General features: G+C 39.0%; 1 protein-coding gene across 1 annotated transcript in view; it reads left to right on the plus strand.

Moving 5' to 3' along the window:
• TRHDE (thyrotropin releasing hormone degrading enzyme) overlaps positions 1–16,372 on the plus strand; it is a 429,224-nt gene that overhangs the window by 385,894 nt on the left and 26,958 nt on the right. Inside the window, exons 14-15 of the mRNA XM_043879610.1 lie at positions 541–638; positions 1,095–1,202. Coding sequence (XP_043735545.1) covers positions 541–638; positions 1,095–1,202 — 206 coding nt within the window. The remainder of the gene's footprint in view (positions 1–540; positions 639–1,094; positions 1,203–16,372) is intronic.

The raw sequence follows: 16,372 nt of genomic DNA on the forward strand, positions 1-16,372 counted from the left end.
GTATGTCATTAGATGAATGAGTTTTGATTTTGAAATATTAATAGTACATCAGTTTACTAAAGAGTGAATCTGTTCTGTGTGTGTCAGGTTCAACAAGGCTAGGCTATTAGCTGGGCTTATCTAATAGTTTTGTATTAAATATGGTCTATTTACATAAAATGATAAAGATTAGGTACTCATTTTCATAAACTACATCTACATACATATGTACCTATGTATACATGAATTCATTATCAATATTCCTTACTTTCCTTTTTGCTACAAAAATTGTCATCTCCAATATTTAATAGCGAAAATTGCTTAATTGTTCAATAGGCAGTAAACAGTAGACTTCCACCATTGCAACTGTATTTTATATTTATTTTCTATGTTTGAAATACTATGTTGAATGAAATTATAATAAAGCTTTACCATATCCATTATTTTATGGATATTCAAAGTAGGTTCATTTGGAAAATATTTTAAGTTACCATATAATTTCAGTTGTCAGAGTGGAGTGACTTGAAAGTAACATTATTTCTATTTCTACTGTTCATTTAGGAATATATTTTAAAGCAAGTTGCAACAACGTACATCAAGCTTGGTTGGCCAAAAAACAATTTTAATGGATCCCTTGTCCAAGCGTCCTACCAACATGAGTACGGTTTTATTTCCTTATTTGCTTCCCCCCCCAGAACTGTACAATGACACGCCACTAGAACCTCTGTGACTGTGGCAGAGTGAGACGGTCCTGCTTTCTGCATCTTTTATTTCCCTTTCCTGGAAGGACTGCTGGTGGATAGCACGGTTTCCACCACCTGGTACTGAGAACAAAGGCTTTTCTTTGCCGTGTTTTAATTTAAAATCTGCCTCTGCTGGTAAAGTTGAGATTTGAACCTAGACCCCTCACTAGAGAACTGTTTCCAGAGAAGACTTTTTTATGCACAACTCCCACCCTGCTTAATTATTTCTTACTCAGCAAAATGGAATTCCAGTGTCTGAAAATTTTTTTGTGTTAATTATTTACTTGTGTACTGTAATGTAGTGTAATGAGTTACCCTTTCTCTCCAGATACTGACACTGTTGACTTTTCTTTCCCTTTTGATGATACCTAGAGAACTACGTAGAGAAGTTATAATGCTGGCATGTAGCTTTGGCAACAAACACTGTCATCAACAAGCATCAACACTTATTTCAGACTGGATTTCCAGCAACAGGAACAGGCAAGTTGAACCAAATCCTATTTTTCTGATATGGTATGTACTACTTTCAGATTCTTAGTGGATGCGTTACATTTATCAGCTGGAGAAAAGCAAGACAAGATGAAAACACTGCAGAACTTTGTTTTGGGTTCACAGAATACCAAGCAGCGGCACGGAAGCCACAATGTACATCTCTTTGGAATACTTTATCTAGTTTTAATCTACCTTTCTTAAGCGAGGCCCTTATTCTTCATATATAGGGTGTCACCTTATTTTGAATCTTCATAGTTTTGCTCTCCCATGAAAACAAGATAATTAAATTTAGGTCAAACTCTGAAGTTCCTTAGAAAGGTTGTGGTATTTATTTATAAAACAACTGTGAGCATTTGATATAAATGAAGCAGCATAGCAAATGTTAATTGTAAAACCTAAAGACAAGAACGTTATGAAAAACCTTTAGTCTTTCAGTGACCTTTGATAGAAACCTTAAACTTGTGTCTTATCTTGGAATTTCACAGTACAGTATTTTCATATATTATGTGAGGTTAAAAATATTTAATAGAATTATTTTTGACTTAACTATTATACTAAATGTCACTTAATGTTAATGAAAAATTATGAAGTGTAAACAAAATCAAAGATCAGTGATTTTCTTACTATAGTTTTTAAAAATATTTTAGGTGTCTTTGAATTTCCAAAGATCATTATGTTCCATTTCTTTTTATGCTCTGGGAAATTTTTAATTACACTTCTCCAGTCTTTGGCCACCTTGTTAAGGAGAGTCTGATCAGAAGGGTGAGGATTTAGGGAATAATTAGTTCAGATGATTCTATTTTACATGCTTCAGGGGGCTTGTCCCTGGTGTCAGTGGCTGAGACAGCCCCGTGGGCAACAGAGGAGACTTGTTGTAGAAGAACATTGAGAACCACAGAAAGTATAATTTGTTTATGGAACAAAATGGTATTTGTCTTGCTGAGAGTTGTTTAGGTTTAAACTTTTGTCTGATTCCAGATAAAAATGTAGGTCTCCTGCTTTAAAAGTTTGTGAGGGAAATCTTTCACTGCATTACTTAGTAATTAGTCATAATCTCTCACCTTCTCTAGAGTTTTCTTCTTTTCTTTTTAAGTTAATCCATGTTGGCCGTACACTGAGCTGAGAAGGAAAATATTTTATTACTATCATCTCTCAATGGAACCATCATATACTAGAAGACAGTGATTAAATTCTTCATCACTCTTCTCTAGAACTAAAACATCTTCATTTTTAAAACTTATCCTTTTTGCTAAGTCCTCTAAAAACTTTTATATTGGTCTTAAAATGTTATTAAAAAAACTTTTCCTGTTTTTTTACACGTGATAACATGTAATTGGGCTATCAAAACTTAAACATTTATACAAAATCAATACATCCAAAATGTGACCAAGATATTTAATCATATATACATTCAAGGAAAAAAAGTGAAATATACTCTTTGACAATTGTGATCTCAACTTTCCACCCCTTTGTTTTTTTGTTTGGTTCTTTGACTGTTTTATCTGGCAATTTGACTTAAACGTGCTAAATTACTTCAGTTGTGTCCTGAATTACAGCCAACCAGGCTCCTCTGTCCAAGTCTTCCCAGGCAAGAATACTGGAGTAAGTTGCCATTTCCTCCTCCAGAGGATTTTCCCGACTGAGGAATCAAAGGAACATCTGTTACTTCTCCTGCATTGGCAGGCAGGTTCTTTACCACTAGTGCCACCTGGAAAGCCCCTTATTTGGCTACAGACAGGTGCTTTTTCTCAGAACAGATAGCTGTTTTTGAACCCTTTCATGAATTTACTCATACTTACCTACATTCCTACTATTTTATTAGAAATGAACTTACAACATATTACCATAATTTCTCTAAGGAGTAGTCAAGCCTGATATCACTTTCTACATTTAAAAATATAGCTATCGGGAAAATTCTATCTTTAAAATAATTCATTTTTTTAATGAAATTTTCTTGAGCAATTCTCAGTAGTAGCTGGTAACCAAAAACCAAAGAGAAGAGGCAAAGCTCAAAATTAATAGGAGATACAGCTCTATAAACAATAGTGGTATTTGGAAGCAAGAACCAGGCATAAGACAGTGTGTGAACCTGCAGAAGGTAGAGACTGCTGCCTGGGAGACCCTGTGTTCTGCCTTATGAAGAGTGAGTAGGACTTTGTTAGATGACCAGGCCATGTGAGCAGGGATGGGTGTGTATGAGAGTGTCAGGAGGGTGGTTCAGTCAGTTCAGTCGCTCAGTCGTGTCCGACTCCTTGCGATCCCATGAACCGCAGCACACCAGGCCTCCCTGTCCATCACCAACTCCCTGAGTCCACCCAAACCCATGTCCATTGAGTCGGTGATGCCATCCAGCCATCTCATCCTCTGTTGTCCCCTTCTCCTCCTCCTTCAATCTTTCTCAGCATCAGGATCTTTTCAAATGAGTCAGCTCTTCACATCAGGTGGCCAAAGTATTGGAGTTTCAACTTCAACATCAGTCCTTCCAATGAACACCCAGGACTGATCTCCTTTAGGATGGACTGGTTGGATCTCCTTGCAGTCCAAGGGACTCTCAAGAGTCTTTTCCAACACCACAGTTCAAAAGCATCAGTTCTTCAGTGCTCAGCTTTCTTCACAGTCCAGCTCTCACATCCATACATGACTACTGGAAAAACCATAGCCTTGACTAGATGAATGTTTGTTGACAAAGTAATATGTCTGCTTTTTAATATGCTGTCTAGGTTGGTCATAACATTCCTTCCAAGGAGTAAGCATCTTTTAATTTCATGGCTGCAATCACCATCTGCAGTGATTTTGGAGCCCCCCCAAAATAAAGTCTGACACTGCTTCCACTGTCTCCCCATCTATTTCCCATGAAGTGATGGGACCAGATGCCATGATCTTAGTTTTCTGAATGTTGAGCTTTAAGCCAACTTTTTCACTCTCCTCTTTCACTTTCATCAAGAGGCTCTTTAGTTCTTCTTCACTTTCTGCCATAAGGGTGGTATCATCTGCATATCTGAGGTTATTGATATTTCTCCCAGCAATCTTGATTCCAGCTTGTGCTTCCTCCAGCCCAGCATTTCTCATGATATACTCTGCATATAAGTTAAAAAGGCAGGGTGACAATATACAGCCTTGACGTACTCCTTTTCCTCTTTGGAACCAGTCTGTTGTTCCATGTCTGGTTCTAACTGTTGCTTCCTGATCTGCATACAGGTTTCTCAAGAGGCAGGTCAGGTCGTCTGGTATTCCCATCTCTTTCAGAATTTTCCACAGTTTATTGTGATCCACACAGTCAAAGGCTTTGGCATAGTCAGTAAAGCAGAAATAGGTGTTTTCCTGGAACTCTCTTGCTTTTTTGATGATCCAGCGGATGTTGGCAATTTGATCTCTGGTTCCTCTGCCTTTTCTAAAACCAGCTTGAACATCTGGAAGTTCATGGTTCACATATTGCTTAAGCCTGGCTTGGAGAATTTTGAGCATTACTTTACTAGTGTGTGAGATGAGTGCAATTGTGCGGTAGTTTGAGCACTCTTTGGTATTGCCTTTCTTTGGGGTTGGAATGAAAATTGAGCTTTTCCAGTCCTGTGGCCACTGCTGAGGGTGGTAGGGGTTCCAAGCAGAAGGAAGGCATGTGGATTGATGTTTAGTTTTAAAGAGTACAGAAATTTTTGACTTGTGAGTTTGAACCCTCTGTCACTTCCATAAACCCCTTATAAATGAAAGTGTCAGCTCATTTCAGTTCTTATAACTATTCCACTTATTTGTGGTACAATAGTTGAATTGGGGCCTAATTCTTTAAGTTTCTTTTGTTATGTCCTTCATCATTTTTACATGATCCTGTTTTGCTTCTTTTTGTGACTGGGCAAGTAAACCTGCTAAATGAAACTAACTCTGTGTTTACTAAGAAATACTCAACCAAGCAGCCGAATGCCATGCCCCAGCGTGACACAGGTGACCTCCTGCAGGAAGTGTACGTGATGCTCAGGGAGCTGGCTGTGTGTGAGGTCAGAGGTTTTATCTGTAGTTTTGAAGTGCCAGCTCAACAATAAGACAAGAATGCACTCCTGTACTTGGGGCCAAGTTTAACTTTCTTAAATTGAGTCAGTTAAGGGGAGGGTTAGGTTTCTTTTTAAATGTGCCTCAAGTAACAGACCAGTCAGTTTTGCTTGCTTGTTTTTGTTTAACTGGAACCTTAAAAATCATCTTAAAAGACTCTCCAAAGGTAATGTTAAAGTGAAAGTGTCAGTCCCTCAGTCATGTCTGACTCTTTGAGACCCCATGGACTATAGCCCGCCAGGCTCCTCTGTCCATGGGATTTCCCAGGTAAGAATACTGGAGTGGGTTGTCATTCCCTTCTCCAGGGGATCTTTCCGACCCAGGGATTGAACCCAGGTCTCCTGCATTGCAGGCAGATTCTTTACTGTCTGATCCACAAGGTAACATTGTAACATACTAAAATATTTTGGTCAGTGAGATGCTATATATATTTGTGCTAATAAATCCAAATGACAAGGAGTCCTGGAAGAAGCAGCAGTTGCAAAGATCTGGGCTGCTCATTACTATACAGCCTGGTCCTGATACACTGGGGAGATAGGTCACATCAGTGGCACAGGAAAATACAATGGAAAGTTGGTGCAAGGCTGGCTAATGGATCCAAAAAGTGCAATGAAAAGCTAGAGGTGGTAGCAGCAGTGGGAAGAATTCAAGAATTACAGTGGATGATACACTGAATGAGTCAACATTCTGATCTCTTAAAATATTCAAATGCTGCTAGAGTGTGCTGAATTGTGATGGTGATGTCATGCATGCAGACAGATTGAGCTGTGTTCAGGTCTTGTTAGGCTGTGGTTTGGGGACTAAGTTCAGCAGAATGCCACATTTCAGAAAAGAGACAAATCACCAAGCATTCGGGAGAGAACAATACAAATGATAAAAAAGATTGTGAGAACACCAGCTACGAGAGGAGGTCACGAGAACTGAGAATTTCACTCGAAAAAAGACACGCAAAAGATGATAGCTTTTTTGTATGGATAAAAGCATAATAAAAAGGACAGAAATTGGTTTCTTTCACTGCTTGGTGGAAATAAATAAGAAATGATTGCCATGAACTTCACTGAGTAAAATAGAAGGGATATAATTTTTACTGTAAATGAATTATTATCTGAAAACCTCTGTATTAAAACACTTTTGAGATCATGCAGTTAACTACACAGGGATCTCAATATATCAATGTGTGATTTTCTTTGAATAAACATGTAACCTGAAATTAAATGTGTCCATGATAACACAGCCTCTTAATTTTATGTTAATGTTTTTCTCAATTAATATTAAAAGATACATTTATTTCTTTTTAAAAATTTTTTGGAGTATAGTTGATTTACAATGTTGTGTTAGCTTCAGATGTACAGCAAAGTGCATCAGTTGAGTTCAGTTGCTCAGTCGTGTCTGACTCTGTGACCCCATGGACTGCAGCACGCCAGGCTTCCCTGTCCATCACCAACTCCCGGAGTCGGTCATGCCATGCAACCATCACATCCTCTGTCGTCCCCTTCTCCTCCTGCCCCCAGTCTCTCCCAGCATCTGGGTCTTTTCCAATGAGTCAACTCTTCGCATCAGGTGGCCAAAGTATTGGAGTTTCAACTTCAGCATCAGTCCTTCCAATGAGCACTCAGGACTGATTTCCTTTAGGATGGACTGGTTGGATCTCCTTGCAGTCCAAGGGACTCTCAAGAGTCTTCTGCAACACCACAGTTCAAAAGCATCAATTTTTTGGCACTCAGCTTTCTTTACAGTCCCACTCGCACATCCATACATGACCACTGGAAAAACCATAGCCTTAACTAGATGGACCTTTGTTGGCAAAGTAATGTCTCTGCTTTTTAATATGCTGTCTAGGTTGGTCATAACTTTCCTTCCAAGGAGTAAACCTCTTTTAATTTCATGGCTGTAATCACCATCTGCAGTGATTTTGGAGCCCCCCCAAAATAACGTCTGACACTGTTTCCCCATCTACTTCCCATGAAGTGCTGGGACCAGATGCCATGATCTTAGTTTTCTTAATGTTGAGCTTTAAGCCAACTTTTTCACTCTCCTCTTTCACTTTCATCAAGAGGCTCTTTAGTTCTTCTTCACTTTCCGCCATAAGGGTGGTGTCATCTGCATATCTAAGGTTATTGATATTTCTCCCGGCAATCTTGATTCCAGCTTGTGCTTCCTCCAGCCCAGCATTTCTCATGATGTACTCGCATATAAGTTAAATAGGCAGGGTGACAATATACAGCCTTGACTTACTCCCTTTCCTATTTGGAACCAGTCTGTTGTTCCATGTCTGGTTCTAACTGTTGCTTCCTGACCTACATACAGGTTTCTCAAGAGGCAGGTCAGGTGGCCTGGTATTCCCATCTCTTCAGAATTTTCCCACAGTTTATTGTGATCCACACAGTCAAAGGCTTTGGCATAGTAAGTAAAGCAGAAATAGATATTTTTCTGGAACTCTCTTGCTTTTTCAATGATCCAGCAGATGTTGGCAATTTGATCTCTGGTTCCTTTGCCTTTTCTAAAACCAGCTTGAACATCTGGAAGTTCATGGTTCACATATTGCTGAAGCCTGACTTGGAGAATTTTGAGCATTACTTTATGAGCATGTGAGATGAGTGCAATTGTGTGGTAGTTTGAGCATTCTTTGGCATTGACTTTCTTTGGGATTGGAATGAAAACTGATCTTTTCCAGTCCCGTGGTCACTGCTGAGTTTTCTAAATTTGCTGGCATATTGAGGGCAGCACTTTTACAGCATCATCTTTCAGGATTTGAAATAGCTCAACTGGAATTCCATCACCTCCACTAACTTTGTTCATAGTGATGCTTTCTAAGGCCCACTTGATGTCCCATTCCAGGATGTCTGGCTCTAGGTGAGTGATCACACCATCATGATTATCTGGGTTGTGAAGATCTTTTTTGTACAGTTCTTCTGTGTATTCTTGCCACCTCTTCTTAATATCTTCTGCTTGTGTTAGGTCCATACCATTTCTGTCCTTTACTGAGCCCATCTTTGCATGAAATGTTCCCTTGGTATCTCTCATTTTCTTGAAGAGATCTCTAGCCTTTCCCATTCTGTTGTTTTCCTGTATTTCTTTGCATTGATCACTGAGGAAGGCTTTCTTATCCCCCCTTGCTACTCTTTGGAACTCTGCATTCAAACGGGAATATCTTTCCTTTTCTCCTTTGCTTTTCGCTTCCCTTCTTTTCAGAGCTGTTTGTAAGGCCTCCTCAGACAGCCATTGTGCTTTTCCTTGGGGATGGTCTTGATCTCTGTCTCCTGTACAATGTCCCGAACCTCCATCCATAGTTCATCAGGCTCTCTGTCTATCAGATCTAGCCCCTTAAGTCTATTTCTCACTTCCACTGTACAATCATAAGGGATTTGATTAAGTCATACCTGAATGGTCTAGTGGTTTTCCCTACTTTCTTCAGTTTAAGTCTGAATTTGGCAATAAAGAGTTCATGATCTGAGCCACAGTCAGCTCCTGGTCTTGTTTTTGCTGACTGTATAGAGCTTCTCCATCTTTGACTGCAATGAATATAATCAATCTGATTTCGGTGTTGACCATCTGGTGATGTCTATGTGTAGAGTCTTCTCTTGTGTTGTTGGAACAGGGTGTTTGCTATGACCAGTGCGTTCTCTTGGCAAAACTCTATTAGCCTTGCCCTGTTTCATTCCGTACTCCAAGGCCAAATTTGCCTGTTACTCCAGGTGTTTCTTGACTTCCTACTTTTGCATTCCAGTCCCCTATAATGAAAAGGACATCTTTTTGGGGTGTTGGTTCTCATGGGTGGTTCAGTGGTAGAATTCTCACCCGTCATGCGGGAGGCCTGGGTTCGTCTCCCAGCCCATGCAGCCAGTGTCCCTCAGTCATAGCTCTTGTTTAATCTCCTAGTATAAAGAGCTCCAGTGAAGCTCCTTTCCTTTTGTCTGCTCTCAGCCCATCAGTAATGGTTGAACTTGTGTGAGAACATACAAGTGGCAGGACAAAGGGCTCTTTTCCATTACGGTTTTTTTGTGTTTGATTCAGAAACCTCATGTTTTCTTCCCTGAAATCCTGTTACTGGCCATGTTTCCAAGTTACTGTGGTCCTGTTCCCTCTGCTCCTTACACTCTTTTTGATATTCTTTTCACTACTCATTGGCCTGCTGTGCGTGTTGCTACCAGCCAGTCCTGCCGTCCCAGTGGCCGCTTACCAGCGAAGTCCTGTTGCAGACTAGTGGACACAGCGCAGTCTGTATGGAGCAGTGGGATGGGCAGGGTTCCCCAAACCTCCCGTGAGTGGGGCTGAGGAATCGGGTTTGCTCGAATTTGTCAGTAAACAGCTGTGGGTTCAGACAAGTCTGTTACTGTCTCCAAACTTTCAACTCTCTTTCTTTTTTTTTTCAACTCTCTAAGTGAGGGCATCGTATCTAAATCTCTAGTGCTCCCTTCACCTCCAGCAGTCCAAAATTTCACACTCACTGTCTTGAACATAAATCATACAGTTTCCTCACAACATGTCCACTCTGGGTTCTCTTTTGATTGCATAGTTAAAGGGAGCATATGCTCACTGATTTGTGTATTCAACAAGCATGTATGCGGCACTGTGCTAGACACTTGGAAGGCAGCATCCCTTCATTCAAGTAGTGCCAGCCCCTATTACCTGACCGGCATTGAGAATATGTGCTCCTCGCCCTTATCCGCACTAAGGATGAATGCGGGGCAAGGAGGGGAGTGTAGGAAGGGGGCAGAGATCGCTCCAAATAATCACACAAAGCTAAAGATGAAACTTAGGTGTGTGACGCCCTGAGAGACAGTCCTGTGGAAATTGGACCAGAGCAGGGAGAGCAGGGAGAACTTCCAACCCTGATCACTGGGGCTGGAGATGAAGAGACAGGGCATATTTGAACTTGACCGAGGAAGGAAAGTGACAGGAGTTAATGAATGTTTGGATAGAAAAAATAAGAGAAAGGAAGGCAATGATGACAACTGATGAAAATAATCCCTTGGGCTCAAACTTTTATGCATATGAACTGCCTAAAATGGCATTTTAAGTCTATATCCAAAACTCTCCATCATACATTTAAATGATTATAAATTCTAGCATATTGTAAAAATAGGCATTTTTTTAAAAAAATAAAATTCTTTCCAGACTTTTAAATGTCTCCAGTGGATCTGAGACACCATAGCTATTTTATACTCATCATTAACCATTTAAAGATATGATTACTTATTTACTAAGCACAAATTTCCTATCATTCTTCTATCCCCCTTCAAATTGTATTCTAACACACTATGTTTTTGCTTGAAAATCTCGTTTGGATCACTCTACCATATTTCTCTGCAATAAAAAATAAACACAGAAAAGACACATAGGCATACACACACTTAAATATTTACATTTCATAATAAAATCCTGTTACATATTTTTTCTAAATTGAGTTTTCTTTACAATTGTTTCTTAGATATACTTGATCAACATAAATCCTTTGCAAATATTGGTAAATAATTTCTAAGCATGAAAGTAAAAATTGTTAAATATAAAAGTAAAAATTGAAATTGGCCTTTTCCCCCCAATTAGTTTATACGTTCACAGATAAATATTACTCACTGCTAGAATGAGACAAACTTCACAATAAATTCTATTCATATTTTTATGTTAAAGTGCTAAAAAGCCTTATACATGAAAATAAATGGGAATAGAAATTGTTTTGTTATAGGAATGTAACACAATTCTTGAAAATCTTCCCAAATTTTGTTCCAAAAATGACATAATAATCTATCACTAAAATTTAATTATCACCTGATGGCTTGATTAGTCCCTTCAAATTTTACAGAAACAGGTTTTGAGAAATATAAAATTCATTTTCTAGATATTAACCCCAATATGTAGAATTTTCTCTTTATTTTGTACTGTAATAAAATGCACCCTCAGAAGACACAAGATGAGTGAATGAGAAATATGCCTCTCATATGAGAGAAAGTGGGAGAAGGGTTTTCATGAGAAGAGGAGTATCCATTTAAGAGTTTAGAATGCAGAAATGGATCGCCCTGCGTGTGTCAGTCACTCAGTCGTGTCCGACTCTTCGCAGTTCCACGGACTGCAGCCCACCAGGCTCCTCTGTCCATGTGATTCTCCAGGCAAGAATACTGGAGTGGGTTGCCATTCCCTTCTCTAGGAGATCTTCACAACCCAGGGGTTGAATCCAGGCCTCCTGCATAGCAGGCAGATTCTTTACCATCTGAGCCACCAGGGAAGCCCAGGGAATTATCCTTCGGTGCTCCTTGAAAAGTCTGCCCTTATGCCTAGAGTTAGGAGCAGGGCATTTGAGGACACTCGCACTGGGATGTAGGTAGAAATGGAATGAACGAGAAGTAGATGAAGTTGTCTAGGGAGAGAATATAAGAAGGGAGTTCAAGGCCAAGAATTAAGAAATCACAGCATGCAGTAGCTGGGTATAATTCACACATGTGTTGTGGCCCCTGAAGATGAATATTTACAGTGTATTCCAAAAGTTGTTTTATTTCCTCTGCCAATTGTCATGTATTTTTTATTTACTATTAATCCTTTCCACTATAAAATTTTAAAGTTGCATTTATTTAAACGGGTGGTACAGTGGTAAAGAATCCTCCTGCTAATGCAGGAGACACAAGAGACTCAGATTTGATCCCAGGGTCATGAAGATCCCCCGGAGTAGAAAGTGGCAACCTACTCCATTATTCTTGCTGGAAAATTCCATGGGCAGAGGAGCCTGACAGGTTATAGTCCATGGGGTTGCGAAGAGTCGGACATGACTGACTGTACAAACATACATATATATCTGTAAATATGGATATGTAAAAATGGTATATAATCTAAGAACTTATATACTTTTTCTTGTAGATGTCCCCAAGGGACCTTATATAATTTTTAGTTTTACTTTAACTCATTTCCATCAAAAAAATGCAACTAATTGCCTCTACCTTGCATTATAAAATAGGCATTTTATATCTAAAATAATTTTTAAAAATATTTTTATGATTGTTTCATGTTTCAAATATTTGACTCACAGCATTCTCTTTCAGTGTTAGCCAATAATGCTTTACAAGTCGTATATTTCTTTATATCCTAACCAATATCTGGCATAAAATCTGCTTTTTTGGGGTAAAATTTCAGAAATTATTTCATTTTTAATTTCTAAGAATTTAGGAAGTATGCTACAAAAGGCAGTTATAGCCCCAGTGTATTATATTAAGAAACTTCAAACTGATTGACCTGTCTTTTCAGTTGTTGGCATTTTTACTTGTACGTGAGCATCCTAAATGTAATTTATTTGGCTAGTTATTTATTTCACACTGTGCACAGTTGAGACACTGTTAATAGAGGACTTCATGCACCATGGATGTGATTTCCTCCCTTAATCATTTTTTTTTTTTAATATAACAGACTAGTCCTTTGAGGTGAGAGGAAGAATATAATGAATTAGCTACTAGAATGTTTGTAGTGTAGATTTAAAAAGTAGTTTCAGCTAGTTTCCCCTTTGCTGAATGCAAAACTTGAGAGCATATATTTTTGTTTACTTTTATCTTTGCTGTTCAGTTGTTATATCCTGTTCGACTCTTTGTGACCCTATGGATTGCAGCACACCAGGCTTCCTTGTCCTTCACTGTCTCGTGGAGTTTTGCTCAAACTCTTGTCCAATTAAGTCCGTGATGCCTTCCAACCATCTCCTCCTCTGTCACATCCTTCTCCTCCTGCCCTCAATCTTTTCCAGCATCAGGGACTTTTCCAACGAGTTGGCTCTTTGTATCAGGTAGCCAAAGTATTGGAGCTTCAGCATCAATCCTTCCAAAGAATGTTCAGGATTGATTTCCTTTAGGACTGAATGGTTTGATCTCCTTGCTGTCCAAGGGACTCTCAAGAGTCTTGTCCAGCACCACAATTTTTTTAAATTTATTTTTTATTTAAGGATAATTGTTTTACAGAATCTTGTTTTCTGTCAAACCTCAACATGAATCAGCCATAGGTGTACATATATCCCCTCCCTTCTGAAGCCCCCTCCCATCTCCCTCCCCACCCCACCCCTCTAGGGTGACACAGAGTCCCTGTTTGAGTTTCCTGAGACACACAGCAAATTCCCGTTGGCTGTCTACTTTACATACGGTAATGTAAGTTTCCATGTTACTCGTTCAATACAGCTCACCCACTCCTCCCCTCTCCCCATGTCCCCGTGTCTATTCTCTATGTCCATTTCTCCATTGCTACCCTGTAAATAAATTCTTCAGAACCATTTTTCTAGATTCCATATATGCAGCACCACAATTTGAAAACAGCAGTTCTTAGGTGCTCAGCCTTCTTTCTGGTCCAGCTCTCACATTAGTACATGAATTACTGGAAAAACCATAGCTTTGACTATATGGACCTTTGTTGGCAAAGTGATGTCTCTACTTTTTAATATACTGTCTAGGTTTGTCATTGCTTTCCTTCCAAGGAGCAAGCATCTTTTAATTTCATGGCTGCAGTCACCCTCCACAGTGATTTAGGAGCCCAAGAAAATAAAATCTATCACTGTTTCCACTTTTTCCCCATCTATTTGCCATGAAGGGATGGGACTGGATACCATGATCTTGGTCTTTTGAATGTTCAGTTTTAAGCCAGCTTTTTCACTCTCCTCTTTCACTTTCATCAAGAGGCTCTTTAGTTCCTCTTTGCTTTTTTCCATAAGGGTAGTGCCATCTTCATATCTGAGGTTGTTGATATTTCTCCCTGGCAGTCTTGATTCCAGCTTATGAGTCATCCTGCCTGGCATTTCACATGATGTAACTTATTTTGTACAAAATACTCTCCATATAAGTTAAATAAGCAAGGTCACAATATACAGCCTTGACATATTCGTTTCCCAGTTTTGAGCCAATCTGTTGTTCCATGTCCAGTTCTAACTGTTGCTTCTTGACGTGCATACAGATTTCTCAGGAGACACATAAGGTGCTCTGGTATTCCTCTCTCTTTAAGAATTTTCCACAGTTTAAATTAAAATTTAAAATTAAAACTTATCCTTTAATGGATAAATACTTTCCTTCTATTTCCTTTCTGCTCTAGGAATTTTATATTTTAGTAGTTGTGGCCAGTCACTTCATTATGAATTGTTTTTGCATAAGTCCAACAAAGATAACCTTTAAAGCAAAAAGTGTTGTGGGACCCTCTGGAATAATTCACAGTTATTATCAAAATTATCTCCATCATTGATGTCTTTTTATTAATTTATTCCTCAGTAGTTTTTCAAAGTTAAAACATAAAATCTTAAATATGCTGCATCCCTAACTGTGATCAATGCAAAATTACAGAGTCAAGTTCACCAGTCACATTTGAATAATGGAATACCTGGATCATAAACAACTTGAAAGCTTGAAAGTTGTTAACTTTCAGCTTGATTTCTAAAATAAAGTAGTACGTCTCCCACAGTAATATCTACTTAGTGTGGTTAATCTGTATTAATTCAGACTCTGTCAGCATTTTATTCAGGTACCAAACATACCCTGCTGCTCCTGCTGCTAAGTCTCTCCCATATCCCAGGCATTGGGCTAAAAGGCAGTGATGAGCTAAAGGACAGTTTCTTTCTTTCTGAAGTTGACTAATCAGATGTCATACAAATACTGTATAGTTTTAGTGTGTTGAGAACCAGAGGGAGATTTATAAGAAAAGAACAATGTGACCCATCAGTAAGGCTGACATTCCTGCAGAGTGACAATTGGCCCGAGGCCTACAGGAAAGATACACACTCAGTAGGCAAAGAGCGAAAGATGTTAAGAGAAGGAGCTGTGTATAACAATGGCCTTCATATCAGTTATCTGTTTTAGAGATAGTAGTGTGTATATGCCCATCCCAATCTCCACATTTATCACTCTCTCCACCCTTTCGCCCCTGGTAACCATACATTTGTTTTCTGTATCTGTGACTTTATCCGGGAACTCCTCTCAATACGTGTTAATGACCTATATGGGAAAAGAATCTAAACTGACTGGGCATATGTATATGTATAACTGATCAACTTTGCTGTACGGGAACTAATACAAAATTGTAAATCAACTATACTCCAATAACTTTTTTTAAGTCACCTTAAAATATAGCCTTCTCCCACAAAGTAATTTCTCAAGATTGAAGTCTTGGTACTGTGAAAAATTTAGCTGATTGGGCAGGAGCTATACTGACCCAAGAACATCCTCTGGTAGTATTATAATTTCATTTTCAGTTGTTTTTATTTGCTGAAAAATGCAAATTAAGCTCCATCATCAAAACTTAAGAAGGATATTTTTCTGCTAAGATTAAAGTTTGTTAACAAATAGAAATGTATTGATAAACTATGGAGAAGAAAAGCAATATATGAAATGTAGCAAGTAGACCCGCTATATGAATTGATCCAATTGTGAATTCCTTTGTCAAACTGGAAATCTTTCTCATAACCAGTAATCAATCACGACCTGCTTGACTTTCTGGTTAAGGAGAAATCATGCATTAAAATTAATTTGTTGCTGTTCTGCCACTCAGTCATGTCCGACTCTGCGACCCCATAAACTGCAGCACGCTAGGCTTCCTTGTCCTTCACCATCTCCCGGAACTTGCTCAAACTCATGTCCGTTGATTCAGTGATGCCATCCAACCATCTCATCCTCTGTTGTCCCCTTCTCCTTCTGCCTTCAATCTTTCCCAGCATCAGGGTCTTTTCCAATGAGTCAGCTCTTTGCACCAGGTGGCCAAAGTATTGGAGCTTCAGCTTCAGTATCAGTCCTTCCAATGAATATTCAGGACTGATTTCCTTCAGGATTGACTGGTTTGATCTCCTTGCAGTCCAGGGAATTCTCAAAAGTCTTATTCAACACCACAGTTCAAAAACATCAATTCTTCAGCACTCAGCCATCTTTCTGGTCCAGCTCTCACATCCATACATGACTACTGGAAAAACTATAGCTTTGACTACATGGACCTTTGCTGGCAAAGTAATGTCTCTGCTTTTTAATATGCTGTCTAGGTTGGTCATAGTTTTTCCTCCAAGGAACAAGTGTCTTTTAATTTCATGGCTGTAGTCACTATCTGCAGTGATTTTGGAGCCCAAGAAAATAAAGTCTGTCCCTGTTTCCATTGTTTCACCGTCTGTTTGCCATGAGGGATGGGAC

This window comes from Cervus elaphus, chromosome 3, assembly GCF_910594005.1.
Source record: "Cervus elaphus chromosome 3, mCerEla1.1, whole genome shotgun sequence".
Lineage (NCBI taxonomy): Eukaryota > Metazoa > Chordata > Mammalia > Artiodactyla > Cervidae > Cervus > Cervus elaphus.